Here is a 19,551-nt window from a genome sequence, read left to right on the forward strand (position 1 = left end):
GATAAATTTATTTAATCTGAACTGCACACAAACCTCAGTGAGGTTTGTTGTGGTTAGTAGTGGTCTGGGGTTTTGTCTCACAGGACTGGGGCATGTGAACATGAGGAAGGCCAATGATGGAGGTCACTCTAGCTCACCTTTTGACTGCTGTAATACATTAATCTTTTGGCACACAGGGCCACTACCACCCAGTAACCACACAAACAGGATGCTGTTAGCTACAGTACTTCCCTCTTTGAATGATTATGACTTGCCACATTATGACATTTTTACACTATAATTCTGTATATAATGACAGAGAACTAGCTGAAAGCCTTTTAGATATGGAAGCAAAACATGTCGTAAAAAATGCTATTTATTAATTAATTGATAACGAATGCTAACTATTTAATGCCTTATTTGTCCCCAGAGTTCCCTCAGTCTGGCTCCAGCCCTTTAAATCGCTCACGCCTCCAGTTTTGTCAGTTAATAAAAAAAAAAAAAAGAAAAATAATACAGTGGTGACAAAATGGCACTTCAGTCTGATTATCTGCCACAGGCATATCAGATCCCAGTCCACTGCTGGTGCAACACGCTCAAAGAGAACAGACTCACTCAAACACTAACAAGTCACCGCTATTAGGATCACTGGCCACAGAGTATGTATCACACATCATATACTGAGAGTCCAACAAGGGCCCAATGTGTATCACCATTTAAGTGCAGTGAATATTGGCAGTGTTAGATAGTAAATATGAAGAAAATATAAAGTGTAGTTATTGTTACTGTATGTGTTAAGTTATGTGAACTATTTTTTGTTTCAAAGCACTGTTGGCAAGTCCTGCAGTCATAATGAATACGTTCAAATTTCCCACAAATTAGCCCTCGCTATTTAACATCCTTTAAAAAATATTTTTGGCATATTTAGTTGAATAATGAAATATACAAATACATATACATCTTTGGTTTTAATGTACTTACAGTATGTACAGTATATCAATGTATAATAATCTCTGAAAACGTTTGAATTCCATGGAGAATATATTCAGAAACCACAAATGCAAACTTGATTAAAAAAAAGAAAATGACCAGAAGGTGGCACCTTTTAACTGTGTAAAGATGGAAAGGCTGAGAGGGAGAAAGCAGGAGAAATAATGTAACACAGGGTACTAAAATCAGATGAGACAATCAAAAAGTAAGAAATACAAAGGAAACAAATATGCAATGTTTAATTCACTTATGGTCTCTTTCCAAAATACTATGGTATCCAGGAAAATGTTGCTGCATGGTACAGTACATCTTAAAATGATCTTTTCAAAAATGAACTGGTTTACATATGAATGTCTTAAGATGACTTCTGAGTTCAGCCTTTGTGGCATATGAGAAATAGTATCCTATCTGATCTGATGAACTGTAGATTGATATGTAAAACTCTAAGCAACCAGTCTTACTACAAACATAATGCATAATGCTATTCACTATTTACTACTAGTATGGTTCAAAATCTGCGATGAAAAATAATCTATTCACATGGTGACTGAGACAAAATATGACATTTTATTTGTGGCATATTGTCTCTATATTTTGGAGTCTTGACATGAAACCATTTAAGAACATTAGCAGCTAACAGCAGATTGAAAAAATTGTAGGTATAACTGAGATACAGTCCAACAATCCAGACAATTCCAGTATGTTTAAAGCAGAAACATAATAAAATGAAAAAAATATTATGGCTGTTTAGGTTCTGTTTCACCAGAACATACAAGAACAAGATAAAGCCCCACAAGACGTTGTTGTTCATACTGCTTTTAGAGAAAAACTAATCTTAAAGCCCTACAAGAGAGGCTAAAATGGAAGGTTTCCCCTGAGGGTGATGCTAAAGAAAAGGCAATTGAATCACTAGAATCACAAGAATTTATCTGCCTGTAAATTTCACAGCAATATATCCATCCATCCACCTTCGTCCGCTTATCCGGTGTCGGGTCGCAGGGGGAGCAGCTCCAGCAGGGGACCCCAAACTTCCCTTTCCCGAGCCACATTAACCAACTCTGACTGGGGGATCCCGAGGCGTTCCCAGGCCAGGTTGGAGATATAATCCCTCCACCTAGTCCTGGGTCTTCCCCGAGGCCTCCTCCCAGCTGGACGTGCCTGGAACACCTCCCTAGGGAGGCGCCCAGGGGGCATCCTTACCAGATGCCCGAACCACCTCAACTGGCTCCTTTTGACGCAAAGGAGCAGCGGCTCTACTCCGAGCTCCTCACGGATGACTGAGCTTCTCACCCTATCTCTAAGGGAGACGCCAGCCACTCTCCTGAGGAAACCCATTTCGGCCGCTTGTAGCCATCATATATTTTGGCCTGAGGGTGGTGCAAGAGGGTAGCTCCACAAAAGTGTTCACAAAAAGCTCATCCTCTATGGTTTCCAACTTATTTTCCTTGTCATTCCTTAAAACAAATTAGTGTCTACTTGGGACCCTTTATCACAAGTGATGGCCTTAGTTTGAGCGTGAGATGTGAGCAGTTTGACCAGATTCATTTACATTTTTCATCTCGGATTAAAATTCACTTGGAGTTTTTAGAGGCCGGAGACGGTGAAAATACTTCAAGAGAAAAAGATTACAGGAAAATCTGAAAAAATAAACATAATTTTGTGCAACAAAATACACATATTTTTCATTCTGACACCTTTACAGTTGGCACAATTTCACACATGCAGGTCAGTTTACTCTTCCTGAGGAGTACTGTTATTTACCAGGCAAGGAAGGAACAATGATACAAAACTGAAAGCAGTTTTGATATCTCTTGTGCAATGAAATCTTGGCCTGGTGGTGAACATGGGAAAAGGTAAAGGGGGTCACCAAATACATTATGTCATCATAATAATAATATATAATCATCTGTATGTCATGATTGTCTATACCAAATCTAGTGGAAATATCGTCATTCATTGAGAGGTCATTAGTTATCTTATTATAATTTTCAAAGTACATTGGTATGGACCAAAGTGTTGGCAAAATAAAAACATTTTGGCTGATGTTTGCGCCAAACCAAAGGTCAGAGGTCACACAAATTAATTACGGATCCTGGGGGCCATGAATACTCATATTAAAATGTCATGGCAATGTGGCCAACAGTTGCTCGGATAAGTGGACCAAAGTGTTGGATGGATGACTGCCCATCCGTTAGCAGGGCAGAAACAGCTCCAAGTTGAACCATATTACCAGCATGCCCCTCATTATCCCAGCTGGAGTCGAGTGTGATAGCCACAGCGGGATGCCTCAAATGATTAGTGTATGGTACAGTGCTCTGTGATATTGTCCTTTACATAATGTTTCAATCAAACCAGCCATGGGGCTCTGTTGCTGGTAACTGGTCCATGCGCTGATGTCTATGCTCTGATGGCCCCTTGGCCTGTATCCAAATCTGCTAATACAGTCCAGTGTTGTCCCTCTGGAGACATGTACTTGAACCTCCCACACAGTGGCCCCTGTGTTATAGTAACTTATCACCTAAACAGTGATAGCTGCTTTCTACTGTATTGGCAATACTGGAACAATGAGTTGCAAGTCAGGGTTTAAATCAAGGGATGTGATTGTGAAACTGACCTCAATGGCTACATCTGTCCTCAACCAACCCTTGTTATAACTGCAATGTTTGGTGTTTTCAAAGTAGGCAAAACGCCATCACTGCAGATGTCCAGTAAACTGACCCAGAACATGTCAGCCTACAGTCATTACCACATCACTTTGTTGAAGTAACAGCATGAAAGAAAAAGCAGGCTACCTGCCTCTTATTTCTCTCTCCAGTCTTGGTGCTTTTATGAAAGCAGTTCTCAGCGCGACGCTCAACTCCGCCCCATGTTTCCCCAAACTCTGACTGAACTTTCTTTAGTGGACTCTGCGCGTCACTCTCCACTAACCTGGTTTGGAAAAATCACAGGACTGAACAACTGCTCCTGAAACACGAAAAATGGGTTGGCAGGAGCAAGGATGGCTCCTCTGTGCGAGTTTTCTTGGATTTGTGGCGTCGGTGCAGAGCATAACGCGGGGAGAGCTTTTTCATTACGGTCCAAGCGTAAGGGACCAGTTACTGGAAGCAGGGAATGACCATACGCACCGAGTTGAACTGGACAAGCCCGTTTTGTTTTATGATGGGACTTTCGACAGCATTTTTGTAAGTTAAACCATAACTTGGTACACTATCATGGTCATTTCAATACAAACGCGTGGGATTTATTGGTCAGGGCGGACCATCTTGCGTAATTGCGCATACCAAAGAAACAGTTATACGTGAAAAGGGGTCCGTAGTAGCAACCTTTAACAATACCTGGAAGTTTCTTAATATATATCTGGGTGTGCTCTGGAGTGTTTGTAAATGTTATAATAATTATTATATAATAATACTTATCATAGAGGTTGCTATATCTTGTGGAATGCATGTGTCCACGCATTCTTACAGCTTCCCCTGAGGTTATCATTTTACCGTTGACACAAGGACCGCCAGAGTACTATTTTGCAATCCAACCCAAGCATCTACTGATAAGTCTATGTCCAATTATAGATGCTTATATGAACCAAATATAGAATGTTTAAAATGTTTCCATCCTGCAATATCTAGATAACATACAGTAGCCTACGTAAACTGTGCAAAATAGTGACTTTGGAGGTTAGTCTGTAACTTAATTAATTCTTAAAGACTTCATTGTCTTTATTTGCAGTTTGCAGTAACCACATGGAGCTTTGAAATGATTTGAAAAAAAGCCAATATTGAATAGCAACATTTAGCTGAAAGCTGCACCATTGTATTGGACAAACAAACAGCCCATTATTCCCTGTGATTCTCCTTTTCAAAGAAAAGTGCTGCATCTCTGTTTTAATTGTGCTGCCTGAGGATAATATGCTATCAGAGAGTAATTATGTCCAGAGGGTATTTCCTTTGAAAGGCAGGAACTCAACATTTGTTGTCAGTAATGATGGCGATATATAGCCTACTTCAAGCAGTAAACCTTATTTCTGTTTTGATAACAACTTCATCTTTGATCAGTGGAATTTAATATATCGCTTATGGTTTCATGCACAATCTCACCCAAGCAGCAGATCTATTAGAGGAGATGTGCAGAGGCAAAAAGTTGAAGTTAACACAGCCTGAGGTTGAGAATACATGTTTAATTCCTTATTATAACAATCAGTCTGGGGGTTCCCCACTGCTGACTAATACTAGATCACTTACAGTACCACATACATATTTCTCTACTGCGGTCATAATGGCCTAAATATTTTAGTTTTTCATTTATGAGACTACCCTGAACTGTACCCTGTAGGGAATCACTAATGCCTTTCACACCAGACATGATTATAGAAAAATTATTATAGATTTATATTTTACGATATGTTGGAGTATAGCCACTAACCTTAAAGATCTCTCTCTGCGAGATCAGACTCACTGATCAGTTTCCCAGCTCTATCTTCCATTTTGGCAGGAAGTTGCTGGCAGACTAGTTTGCAATCTGTAGGCTCTCTGGGGCTGCTGTCCGGGGGCAAGGACAGGAAACAGGGTGGCCCGGGCCAGGAATAATGCTCTTGTTTTCCCCTGGTCAGGAAGTGAAGGAGCCCTATGTGCAGATGTGTGTGTGTGTGTGTGTGTGTGTGTGTGTGTGTGTGTGTGTGTGTGTGTGTGTGCGAGCGTGTGTTTTTGACATGAAGCCAGCTTTTTCTTTTTTACAAGCCCATGCATGTGTTCACGTTAAAGTGTGTAAAGTCTGTGTTAAATGGCATCTTGTTTAGCGTTTTTGTAGGACGTGGTTGCTGACTCAGTTCATTAGTCTAATGAGTGTGGAATAAAGATCAAAGTGGGTCAGACTGGACTGGGTTTGTTCAGTTCTTCATGTGTTGTTATCCTAGTTACTCTTAGGACGGTCATGAGGTGTTGCAATCATCTCATTACTTGTTATCCCCATTACCAACCTGAGCTTTTCATTTCAGATCAACACAAATGGTTTTGTTGCCACAGCACAGTCAACGAGCGAGTCGACATATCTTGGCAATATGCCCCCAAAATTCGGCATTATTGCAGCTCTGCTAGGAGACCTGGACACAAGTGATGGTGTGGGGAAGGTTTTCTTCCGTCAAGACTCCAGTCCTGATGTTCTAACTCAGGCAGCCCATTACATCAACAGGGCCTTCCCTGAGGATGACGAAGTCAGTCCCACCCATGCTGTGGTGATCACCTGGGTTAATGTCGCCACCCATGGTGAACCTCAAAGCAGAGGAGATGGCATTGAAAAGAAGGTGAGCATTACATGGTTATTCTATTCATCTGTATATCTGTGTTTATATACTGTCTGTTTATATAAGGGTGTTTATTGTGTAAATATGTTTGTTTTATTACTATTATTATTATTATAACTAATTCTATTTTAACTTTATTAATATTTTTTCTCCTATTTCTACTTAATGTGTATTTGTGTTATTCTGATGTGTGTAATTTATTTTCTTTTGAACTGTTGTAGCACAGGAATTTCCCCAGTGTGTGATTAATAAAGTCTGTCTTATTCTCTTATTCTTTTATCTTATTCAAGTTATCCTAGGTTTAAATTGTCATTTACATTCTCTCTAATGTTGTATTACACAGAGAAACACCTTCCAGCTGGTTATTGCATCCCTGGAGACTGCATCGTACGCCATTCTCCTGTACCCAAGGGATGGGATGCAGTTTTCCTCTACGCCTGTACAAGGCAGTAATGTGGTCATGCATGCTGGCTTCAGTAAAGGTTTGGTGCGGGGTTTCCTGTTTTCCAGTCAGGGGCCATACTACCGCACCACCACTGATGACGAGGCATCCGTCAGGGCTTTAACAGAGTAAGTCAACCGATGGCGGGAACAGCATTTCCTGAACAGTTTTGCTGTTTGGATAATGTTTCAAGTCTCTTTTGTCCTGATAGAGAGACCAACTCTGGCCTGCGGGGTATATGGGTGTACGAGATTGGAACTTCTCCCTATTTTACCAACGTGGCTCCAGGTGAGGTCACTGACCTGCCCACAGAAGCCACACCACAGGGGCCCCCTGAGGACTACGAGGAAGCCGCTAATGCAAGGAGGCCTGTGTATGCTGAGGAACAGCAAGTGCAGTACCCTCCTTACGAGTCAGAAGGGGAGCAGATCGAAGTCCACCCAATTCAGTACCAGCCGCATCAGCCTGACAACCCAGAAGTCTTAGTGGTGGATGACCCCGATATAAATGTAGATGGTGAGTCCACACCATATTTGACATAAAATCTTAAAATCTCTTTTTATCATTGAAGATTATTTATTCAATCAATAGGCTGTTCCTGACATATTCTTACCATGCTTTTCTGTGTTTTTAGTGTTTTCATACAACCTGGGGACATGTGCCAGCAATAGAAATAAGTGTTCCCAGTTTGCTGACTGCAGGGACTACTCCAGTGGATACTGCTGCAACTGCAGACCTGGCTTCTATGGCAATGGGATACAGTGTGTGGCAGAGGGTAATGCTATGCTTCTGCTTTAAGTGGTCACTTTTTTATGTTGAAACAAGATTTAAACTGTGGAGTGTTGTCATTTTTGACTGCTCCAGGGAAATGGAGAGGGATGAGTCTGGTTAAAAAGTTTCATGTCATGTCATGACTAGAGCTCAAGGTTATGGATTTTGAGCAGCAAACATAAAAGACAGAGACATAACATTATGCCATCATTATGCTGCATTAGTCTCCAAGCCTAGTAATGCTGCAATGTTTTTGACATGAACTTCTTGTGTTCAGAAATTTTCCATAATTGTCTATTACATTACTCCTGAAATTATTTGAGAAACATGCTGCAATGTTTTTCCAAAATTAGCTAGCGGGGCTAAAATTAATACAGGAATGCCACAGTGTTTTCTTTTTCTTTTTTAAAGATTTTTTTGTGGCATTTTTGTGGCATAGGATAACTGAGAACAGGAACTTCTTGTGTTGAGAAATGTTCCATAATTGTCTATTGCACTTCTCCTGAAATCATTTGAGCATATTGCAGCACGCAAATCTATGGGTTCAGCTCTGGTGTTGCTGGTTGCTGTTCTCTATGACCAACTTTGATGGTTTTGGTTTGTTTTGCAGGAAAGCCACAGAGGATGAATGGTAAAGTGTATGGAAAAGTGTATGTGGGCAATTCTCCTTCTCCAGTGGAGTTCACCAGTAACGATCTCCACTCGTACGTTGTGGTAAATGATGGCCGTTCCTATGTGGCCATCAGTGACATACCTTACACCCTTGGACCCTCACTGCAGCCCCTGTCGGCCCTTGGTGGTGTGATTGGGTGGGCGTTTGCTCTGGAGCAGCCTGGCTTCAAGAATGGCTTCAGTATTATTGGTGAGGGAAATATTTCTGCAACGCACTAACAATATCTGATAATGTGACACATAGAAGCTTTTCATGGGATTTTCTCATGCTTCACTTGGATAGAAAATGACATTCAGGAAGTGTAACTCTCTGTAAACAAAATGTCAATGTGGTTACAAGCAGTTTGCCATACAGCTGCAGTTTTACTCACTCTGTCCAGCTTAATTCCCCTCACATTACTTCAGCTGAGAAGAAGGCGGGGAGCCAAAGTTCATCCAGGGCCAGGGTCTTAAAGTTAACCTCCCCTTCTCTGTCCTCTGTAGGGGGGGAGTTCACACGGCAGGCTGAGGTGACCTTTCTGCCAGGAAATGAGAAGCTGACCATCAGGCAGGAGTTCAAAGGCATCGATGAGCACGACCACCTGGTGGTGAGCACCACCCTGGAAGGCCGGGTCCCTGAGGTGCCTCGTGGCTCCACTGTGCAGATTAACCCTTACTCTGACATCTACCAGTACAGCAACAACTGTAAGATACAGCTTGAACTGAGACTGACTTTGTTTGAATGGAAATGTCAATGGTATAACCTCTTTATCCAAAAATTAAAAAGAAAGAAGGACTTTCTGCTTTTGCAATCATAACTTATTCATTAAGAAGACAAAACATCAACTTGTTTCTTACCTTACAGTGATCACTTCATCCTCAACTCGGGAATACGTAGTGAGCTCGACCGACGGCACCACTGACACCAGGACGTTCCAGTGGCGTCAGACCATCACCTTCCAGAGCTGCCAGCATGGCGAGTCTTTGAGAGACATGAAACCAACTCAGATGCTCAGCGTGGACCAGGTCTTTGTCTTGTACGACGCCAATAATAATCTCATCCGGTTCGCCATGAGCAACAAGATCGGGGATATCAATGGTGAGGTCATGGAGATAATTTTTGTCTTCCTGTTTTTGGTCTGCGCTCACTTCCTTCCTAGATTACAACACATAACATCCTGACCAAGGACAGTTTTACTATAAGTTAGGGCTATTGTTGAATGGTTATTCGTTTTTCTCAAGGATTCCCATTAATTGATATTATAGTGGTAACATGGTCCTAATTCTCAGGAGGGCAGCCAGAGGATAACCCATGTTTCACTGGAAGACACGGCTGTGACACCAACGCTATATGCCGACCTGGACAGGAGACTCAGTTCACCTGCCAGTGTGCTGCTGGCTTCAGCGGTGATGGCCGCACATGTTATGGTAAGATTGAAATATGACAGAATATGACTTTTGTTTCCAAATGTTTGTGACAATAAAGATTCTCGCACTAATGTATTTCTGCTTTCAAGTAATTCAAACAGTTTCCATATCCGTTAAGAGCCATCATGTATTAAAGGACAAATCCGGTGCAAAATGAACCTAGGGGTTAATAAGACGTGTACCAAGTTTGACCGTTCTCTGGGATTTGTTTTCATGTTAATCGAATGTGTCCAGTTTTATCGCAAACCGCTAATAACGCTAGTCGTTGGGGCAAGGGTAAAGTAAAAAGAAATCACTATTTCTATACCAGTAATAAGGCTCAAAATAGCACCACATTTCCACGGTAGCATAACGACGAACGCCGTGCTTGAGCTATGTTACTGGTTACTGGTTGCACGGTGTTCGTCGTTTGACTGGTCGTGACTGTTTTCCCAAGATGGTGCCCGCCATAAACTATCTTTTTAAAAAACTGTCCATACATTTAGAAAGTTCTCAATGCTTCGGTTTAAATGTAGGGACCCTCATTATGCTACCGTGGCAGTAAGGTGCTATTTTGAGCCTTGTTAGTGGTATAGAAATAGCGATTTCTTTTTACTTTAACCGTGCCCCGAAAACTAGCGTTACCACCGGATTTGTCCTTTAAGGCTTTCTAAAGCCTTCCTTCCTGGGGAACTGGTCAATTTTACCAATTAGCAGAGGGAGTTCCCCATGGTAAACAAAGTCTCCCATACTCCCAGACCAGGTTAATCCTATATATACTGTGGTCCTAATCCACAGTCCATGCTCTACACAACCATGAGGACCAGACAGGAAAAGCTCTGAGGCACATACAGCCGAAAGAGGAAGGAAGCGTCTCAGACTGATGCTATCTTGAAACACTTGTAATTAAGAAACCTAATCAAGCTCTCTCCTCTGATCTCTATCTGATAATGAAGGTCACTGATTTGACAAATCCAGACTTCAGAGCCTCAAACTCAAACACGGACCTAACGTGGCAGTTATTAGCATATGATAATTGGCTATTCTCTTCATCAGACATTGATGAGTGCGGAGAGAATCCTAGGATCTGTGGCTCCCATGCTATTTGCAACAACCAGCCTGGGACCTTCCGCTGTGAATGTGAAGATGGGTATCAGTTCGGCAATGATGGGCAGACCTGCGTTGGTAAATGCATATTTCAGAAATCTCCCCTAGTATTTGGGATGTACAGGTTCAGACATAAAATGTAATAAAATGCATTAAGATATTGAGTAGACCAGGGTGAGCAAGATAAAAAAAAAAAAACATGTATTCTTACTAAACATAAGTACACACATACAACTTTGAACTGACTGTTGCAGTGGCATTATAATTTCAGAGATTATCTAGCAGAAAGTGTGATTAGGTTTACAGTCTACATTGGGCCTAGATAAAATAATACTCCCATTATGCCACATCAGGACAGTTCAGAGTCTTAAAAAGAAAAGTGTACAAGATAAGCCTGACCTCAAATTTCTTTTCTCACTTTTCTTATCATCACTGTATGTCACCAGCTGTAACCTACAGTATATTAAAGAGATAGTTTAACATTTTTGGAAATACGCTTATTTGTGTTCTTGCCGTGAGTTAGATGAGAAGATCAATACCATTCTCTGCCAAATATGAAGCTACAACCAGCCGCCGGTTAGCTTAGCAGAAATAGGGGAAAACAGCTAGCCTGGTTCCGTCGGAAGGTAACAAAATCTACCTACCATCTCACTAATTCACACATTGTGTCTTGTTTGTTAAATCCATACTACAACCGAAAGCTAGGTTTCCATATGCTAAGCTAAGCTAACCGCTTTTATTTATCGGACAGATATGAGAGTCATCTATCTCTCGGAATTGTTGAACTATTCCTTGTATTCCTTGCTTTACAAAAGCATTGTAACTTGATTTAACAAATGTTAAACTGTTTAAAAGTTTTTTTTTTTACATGCTCTAACATATTAAGTTATTATAACATATCTAACACATCTTAATTGCTCCGTACAGAAATAAATTAAACTTCTTCTCCTCAGAGGCTAATCGACCTGTGGACGCCTGTGAAGAAGGCACCCATAACTGTGACATTCCTGAGCGCGCTCAGTGCAGCTATTCCGGGGGCTCGTCCTACATCTGCTCCTGCCTACCAGGGTTCATAGGAGATGGCAGAGTCTGCCAAGGTACGGTATAGAGACACTAAATATATGCTCATGCTGAAGAATGATAACTGGAATAATATGCCTTTAGTTTGTAGATTACAGAATATCTACTGTATAAAATGAAACTCATGCAAAGGTTACAGAATATACAACATTAATGAGCAATACATTCAAATAGTAAAATACAGTTCCCATAGTATTATAGAACATATTCATTTTATTAGGCCTAGTAGCTTTAACAATTTAATATTATAACATTACACTTACTCGACTCAATCCGTGGTTTTGCACATTTTAGCCTGTCAATTAATAATTATAAATAATAGTTGTAGCCATTTAAGCTATGTGAGTGTGCTTAAAATGACATGCCATCCAACCCACAAAGCAGCATCTCTGATTGGCCAGACTGATGCTAACAACAGCTGGCCAATCAGATCTCCTGCTGCTGTTTTTGTGGGTTGAAAGTATTTTCATTTTCACATGGCACGCTTATACATCTTGAAATGAAATAGAGCGGTCTTCTTCTTTTATTTTTTATTTACTTTAACTATTTATCTTTTCATTTTCTCAAGCTGTAGTTATTTTATTGCTATCTCTTTTAACAAGTTCACTTGGGTTACTGTCCTTATCAAAGATTATGTATATTGTTTTTGTTATTGTTGTTATTGCTATTTGGTTGGAGTTAATTAATTATATTGCTAATGTAATAATTTAATTATTTCTGGAATATAAATAAACTGTTAAAAATCTATTATTCCCTGTGGCACACTCCAGGCTTTATACATGTTGGTGTTTGCAAGAAGAATGTGAGATTTGAGAGTTTGCTGCCAAAAACTCTTTGCAATCATGAGCGATGTTGTCAGTGAAGCATCGGAGAGGAAGGAAAAACATTAGTGAAAGCCCTGGGATTTGAGTAGCTTCGGGCAATGAGAATGTAATTGGGAATTCATCCTCAAACTTCGAGTGTCAGAGCGTCCTTTGTTTACTAGGAGAGTGTTTCAAAACTCTCCCTCCTTGCAATTACCTTATAATGTGAGCAGGAATGTGCTGAAATGAATGGCTGCCTGCATTGTATGGTTCCATCCAAAATCATATGACATGTTTTAAAAATGGTTGGCAGTAATGTGAAGGATTTCTAGTCAACAGGCAAAAAGTAAAATCAAGAACACAAGTAGTCCAGATTTCAAATCCATTCCATTGACTTTAAGGGCATGATTGTTAAACCATCTGCCCAGGACCGGGGGAGGTGAGATTGCTTACATAATACATCTGTAGCGATTGAGCAGTGAAACATGAAAAGCAGATGGAGGTTTTTTTTTTTTTTTGCCTGGTCTTCAGCAGCACTCATTCATAGTTTCCATTCTTTCCATGCCTCTGCTTGATGTCGTTGGGCACGGACTGACCCAGATCATACTGGAAATCCCTAACCATAAAAGGACGTGACAAATTGGACATGCAGAATTTTTTTTTTTAGCTTCTACGGTTGATGACTGATTCTTCTCTGTCCTAAGTCATCCTCTTCTCTTCTGCCTGAAGACATAGACGAGTGCCAGCCAGGCAGGTGCCATCAGGACGCTGTGTGTTATAACACCCAGGGATCATTTACCTGCCAGTGCAGGCCAGGTTACTATGGCGACGGCTTCTACTGCTCTCAAGGTAAGTCTTTTGGAATGCCGTCACTTTTTGACAAGCAAACCCAACATCTTACATCATTGTCAGTGGACCAGTCTGGTAACATTTAGCCTGTGCTGCTGCAAGTTTGTTTTGGGAATCTGCCACGAGTTGGAGTTTCGACAGTAATTAGACATTAGTAATATTTTTTTTTTATTCAGTTGCAGACTCAATAAGAAAAAAACAAAGCATCATTTTCATTCTCAGCATTGGGTATTCCTCCCATTTGGGCAAGAAGAGTTCCTCGCCACAGTATATTGGTACCAGCTGGAACCTGCTTTTCATTTTCTTCTGTATAGCGAAAGGAATTTGTCATGTCTAACGAGGCATCTGTGTAGCTGAATTTAAAGGAAGAGACAAAAGGAGATATGAATGAGCATATGAATATGTTTGTGCCATTTTTGCAGGACATCTGTGTTCACTCTGGAGCTTATTTTTCAAATTTTTCTCTTCAGAGAGGACAAAAACACAATGCGAGAACCACAGAGACAGTCTCCAGGTTCCGCGGGGCCCCCGACCACCCGTTGGACAGTACATCCCTACATGTGACGAGAACGGCGCCTACGAACCCATGCAGTGCCACGGCAGCACGGGACACTGCTGGTGCGTGGGCCGTAACGGGCAGGAGATCCCCGGGACTCGCTCTGGGCCTGGCAGCAGACCAATGTGTGAGTAAATCTCATGTGTTTAACGCTTGACAACAAGGAATAACAGTGTCTTCCACTGTGTATATAAAGCCCAAATATGCATGACCAATGAGCAGCCACAAACACTAACAGAAATCTACAAGCTACATTTTGAAGAGGGGGGGTTTCTGTTGCTAAACTGATTTGAAGGTTGGTTCCCTCTCCACAAGACCCCTGATTTTTTTATGTTTGTCTCCGGTAGGTATCGACAATGGTGTTGTGCCACCACCTGTTGGACCTACAACTCGACCCGATGTCCACCCCCTGCCTCCAGGAACACACCTGTTGTTTGCCCAGAGCGGCCGGATAGAGCACGTCACGCTGGAAGGTTATGTTATGAAGAAGAGCGACGCCAAGGCTGTCCTCCATCTCCCTGTAAGTTTCTCTGAATAAACTTAATAAATCTTGTGGGGAGAAACTTTCAACACATTTTCATTTTAAAGCGATATTGTTTAACCATGTCTACTATCTTTATTTTCTCTTGTAACCAACATTTTTCTGAGACATTTTAACAGACTTTTCCGTTTATGAAAAGATTTTTGGTTAAAATGTGTGTTATGACATATCATAGCAAAAAAAAACAATTCTGACTGTATGTCTGTTCATGAGCTTCACAGCTGCACAATAAGCATATCCAAATACAAAGAAGATGTACGTTTAAGAGGATAGAAACTCTGAGTTTGTCTTGGACACAATGTCAAGTCAGGATTGTTTGATATGCGTGATAATTCCAATTCTACTAGAGAAAAGAAATCCCAATAAAAGCTACAGTATGTTTGGATTTCTCATTTGTGTATACAACATAAGCCAGGCCTCCTACACAAGCCGCTCCCTTGCCTAACATTTACATTCTAGCTCTGCCATTTTCCCATCTGCTTTGTGCATTTAATGCCTGCACTTTATTGGAGGCACATGGTGACATTCACACTAATTACTAACATCAGTCTGACATCTGCAATCTGCATTTCTTGTTAGGCTGATTTCCAAAGCAGCTGGTCTGAAGCCTGGCTGAGTTGCTAATGCTCAGTGTGTGGCTCTGTTTGTTTGGATTTATGTCTAGACGTTAATGTCTAAAAAATATTCATCTGCTCCGTGTTTTTATCTCTGACCACATGTTTGAACAAAGTGCACTTCAAAGATTGTTGGTTGCTGACCCCTCCGCAGGAGAAGGTAATCATCGGAGTGGCTTATGACTGTGTGGAAAAAATGGTCTACTGGACTGAAATCACATCTCCCTCAATCAGCAAGGCCAGCATCCATGGGGGCGAGCCCATTGCAGTCATTAGATCAGGTAAATGTTCACTGTTATCCTTCACTCTTTCATTTTCAGTCATGTGGTGTGTATGAGAAGGCTGTTTTCATAAGCACAGGAACTGATTTATGTCATGTATCTCTCTCAACAGATGTGGATAGTCCAGAGGGTATCGCCATCGACCACTTGGGACGGACTATGTTCTGGACGGACTCTATGAAGGATCGCATCGAGGTGGCCTCTTTGGACGGGTCTCAGCGTCGTGTTATAATAGACTCTGATCTCGTCAACCCCCGTGCCATTATCACCGACCCTCCCAATGGGTGTGTTTATCGTTTCACGTTAAACCTTTACGCTAAGTTCATTTGTTATAGCTCAATTTGAAACGCAAATGTAGCCCCTCTGATTGGGTAGTACACATTTTAAGGAACAGTTCAACATTTTTGGAAATACACTTTTTTGCTTTCTTGCTGAAAGTTAAATGAGGAGATCAATAACACTCTCATATCTGTCAATATGAAGCTACAGCCAGCAACCTCACAGTGACAACAGGACTCCAGGAAGTCACTGTGTCTGGCCAAGAAACCGTTGGGCACATGGCCCCGGTAATAGAAAGATATGAGAGTGGTATATTGACATTCTCATCAAACTCCCTGCAAGAAAGCCAATAAGCTTATGTCCTCATATGTTAAACTATTCATTTAAATTTGTTTTAATATACATCTGGATAGCATAAAGAATTTATATGAATATTATTAAAAACACTGTCAGTCCTCTGTACTCACGGGATATAAGCAACAACTTTTAATATCATGTTACATCTACCAGTAAATATGTTGAGTTTGATAGTGACTCCACACATGTCCTTACAACAGTAATCTATACTGGGCCGACTGGAACCGGGATGCCCCTAAGATCGAGACCTCTTACATGGATGGATCCAACAGAAGGGTGCTGGTTAAAGACGATCTCGGCCTGCCAAACGGCTTGACTTACGACTCTCAGAGCTCTCTGCTTTGTTGGGCAGATGCAGGTATTGTAGATTTCCGACAAATGACTCATCTATGAAATGATGTCCTCCTTGTGATCAGCAACAATCTCTCGCCTGTAGGCACACATAAAATGGAGTGCACACATCCTGGCCACGGTGACCGCAGAAAGATTATGGAGGGCCTTCAGTACCCTTTTGGAATCACGTCTTTTGGGAAGAACATCTACTACACCGACTGGCGGAGGTTTGACTTTTTCTATTATCATTAACATTTTCGAAGTCTAGCTTTTTATCCAATGACGACAAAGAAGATGTAAGTAAAATAAACTACTTTTAGTATTCCGATAAATGAAATCCTGGAATGCTTTATGTTTGTATGTGTACTGCCTACATAATTATTAACGGTTTAAAAAAATAAAATGTTTTTACTGGTAGCAGTTTAGCCACTGTACCTTGATGTAATTTTGGATAGTTTTTAATTAGTACGCATTGGAACCTATAGCATTAGGGATATATTGCAGCCTTTATCCACGGTCCACTGTGCAATGAAAGAACACAGATCTGTCAAAGGTAGAGGAAGGAGAGGATAGGTCAGGGGTCAGAAAGCTCCCCACACTTCAAGCCATGGCCCTTGATGTTTGTCCAGATCACTCTGAAGACTGTGCGGCTGACTCTGTATGTTAGCCGCTGAAAAAATGCGGGGGTTGGCGTGTCTAGTTGTGTGCGTGCGTGTGTATGTGGGGTGAGGAAGCATCTTAAAAAGTGGCAGCTGCTTGCAATTTCTCAGCCTCAGCGTCTGTGGATGACCTGCCCAGGGCCTCCCTCTGATCTTGCCAGGGTTTTAGCATTGCTGGAGAAGGTTGAGAGGTGGTGGTGGTGGTGGGGGAGGCACACAAACTATGTCAGTTATGGCTAAGAAAGCTACCCTAACCCTTACTCATTCTTGACAGGCTTTATACAAAACACGGGAAGGCAGGATGCTAACATTTCCCCAAGCTGGGATAGTCCCGGATAGCTTTACTCTTGTACTTATTGTGTTTACAACAGAGATGCCGTGATTGCTGTGGACCGCCATGCTGGCAAGGAGTTAGACGAGTTCCAGCCTCAGAAAAGAACCAAGATATATGGGATCGCCACAGCCTATGCCCAGTGTCCGTCAGGTAAACATACCAGGGCTATACATTCCATTTGAATTCCCCTTAAAATGTTTGCACTGGAAGTCACATTTTTATTGATTTTCTTTTATTTACTGAGCAATTTGTGAGAAAACCCTTCCGGTCCCACTAAAGAACAATTCCTAAAAATAGCTTGACCCTTGGACATTTGGTTGCTACCTTAGAGTCAGGCTTATTATCCATTCCCTTTCCTCTTCAAGACATAGTGGCCCAATTTTGTGACCTCTGTCTCCTCTTTAAAGAACCGCAGACCACGAAACAAAAATGCAATTTCTGAAAGCAACAGGAGGCATTCTGCAGCTAGTATTAATCATTAAATGTAGGGATGACTGATGTTACTGTGCAACACCAGGCCTCGTGCTCTCTGCTAGATAAGGCCGCATGCATAAAGCCAGGGAATGTGGAGTCAAGGGAGGGGGGCCTCCAACATCTGGAGTTTGCTATGTGTTTCCTTTTAAGTATGTATATATCTGTTAAATAAACAGTGGAGAGACAGTTTCCTGTCGTCCCTTGCTATGTTGGCTTATGATTTATACAAATGCCTTGGAATGTGCCGCATTAAGAGTTTGGATGTTTTTTCCTTCCACCAGGACAAAACTACTGTGCTGTGAACAACGGGGGCTGTACTCACCTCTGTTTAGCAACCCCTACCGGCCGCTCCTGCAAATGTCCTGACAACGCAGTGGGTGTGGGCTGTGTGGAGACAGACAGCGGCTACTGAATGGAGGCGGCTGTGCTCTGAGAGTTTACACTGTTTGGATGTTTGACAGCAAATTAGGAGCCACTCAGCATTACTAAACTGAAAATGCCACTGAAAACCAGAGGTTAACTTACTGTTATGCTTATCTACATTTTTACATTTCCCTTTATAAAATCACAACTGCCGTGGAGAATTGTAAATATAAACCCTATTATTTTTGTCTTTTCCTGAGTGCACATAAAATGAGAATAAAGTTCAAGGGATACATCATTTACTGTGACGTTGATCAGAGCAATGCATGGCATCATATAATGTCAGTGTTGTTACACTGTGGCATGTTCGGATTAGTTTATCTCATTGAAGCATTATTGTGGAATAGGACAAGTGCCTGTTCGAGTTGGGCAAAAAAAAAGAATAAACATTTTTCTAACATGTCGGTCTGCTGTGTCTGTGACTTTAGTGTAATAATAGCGACACCGTGTGTTAGGTAGAGTTCATCACAGACGAATGTTTGACGTTATGTTGCGGTAGGTGGCGCCAAAGAAAACTTAGCGGTTGCAATATAGTTTGTCATGTGCAATACTATCATGTGGCAGACAGGGCACTAGGGCAGATTTATATGTAAAATGTAGAATATCAAAATGTTTATTAGGCCACATTTATGATCTCTAAACCCTACTATTCTTAAAATGTTTCTATAGGAGTTGTGTTTTAGTTAGATTGATAATGAATCACTTTAAAATGTTCAGCCCCTTTGCTATAGCCTATATGAAATATATATTTTCCACATTGTCATTTATTTCTAATTCGTTAAATAGAAATATACTTGAATAACTGACTCAGCCACTTGAATAAGTGAATCGTTATAGGGATGGATTTAATTTCCCAGCGGGCAAGTAATAGTGAAACCTTTAAAGTGCTTTAATAAGTGCTGGAAAAGAGGCACTTGTGCTGACATGATATATTTTCTAAACACAATGTAGCAGTGACATTACGTTTCCGCTTTATTGACAAAGGAAACAAAATGATGCCACCCCCACAGCTGCAGAAAAAAGGGAGACACGTGCCTACGTCAATGGTGCATTTAAGGACTCTTGATTAACTCGGAATATAGTAGACTTATTGAAACCACAACAATCCTATTAGGGTTGCAACTACAATATATAATTGATTCATCTGCTGGTTGTTGTCACACTGTGATTTATAAACAGCCATTTATATTGTGTGTGGTGTTTATATATGAAATTATGTTAAAACATCTCTTTGGCTCCCAGAAGCAGGACAGTTATACAAGAATGAGCTGGTACAATTTGCTTACTCAGATCGGTATGAAAAGGTCTTAACTTTTTCCAACCTA

At 41.1% G+C, this 19,551-nt stretch overlaps 1 protein-coding gene across 1 annotated transcript; it reads left to right on the top strand.

Moving 5' to 3' along the window:
• Positions 1-3,731: 3,731 nt before the first annotated feature.
• Positions 3,732-18,626, top strand: nid1a (nidogen 1a). The gene is made up of 20 exons (XM_028604113.1): positions 3,732-4,151; positions 5,960-6,265; positions 6,609-6,835; positions 6,919-7,223; positions 7,342-7,482; positions 8,089-8,340; positions 8,634-8,834; positions 8,995-9,228; positions 9,420-9,557; positions 10,593-10,721; positions 11,597-11,740; positions 13,256-13,375; positions 13,846-14,058; positions 14,279-14,451; positions 15,241-15,367; positions 15,480-15,651; positions 16,204-16,361; positions 16,440-16,563; positions 17,367-17,479; positions 18,085-18,626. The coding sequence occupies exons 1-20, from the start codon at positions 3,948-3,950 to the stop codon at positions 18,213-18,215; spliced, it is 3,612 nt and encodes a 1,203-aa protein (XP_028459914.1). The 5' UTR covers positions 3,732-3,947; the 3' UTR covers positions 18,216-18,626.
• Positions 18,627-19,551: the final 925 nt, after the last annotated feature.

This window comes from Perca flavescens, chromosome 17 (genome assembly GCF_004354835.1).
Source record: "Perca flavescens isolate YP-PL-M2 chromosome 17, PFLA_1.0, whole genome shotgun sequence".
Taxonomy (NCBI): domain Eukaryota; kingdom Metazoa; phylum Chordata; class Actinopteri; order Perciformes; family Percidae; genus Perca; species Perca flavescens.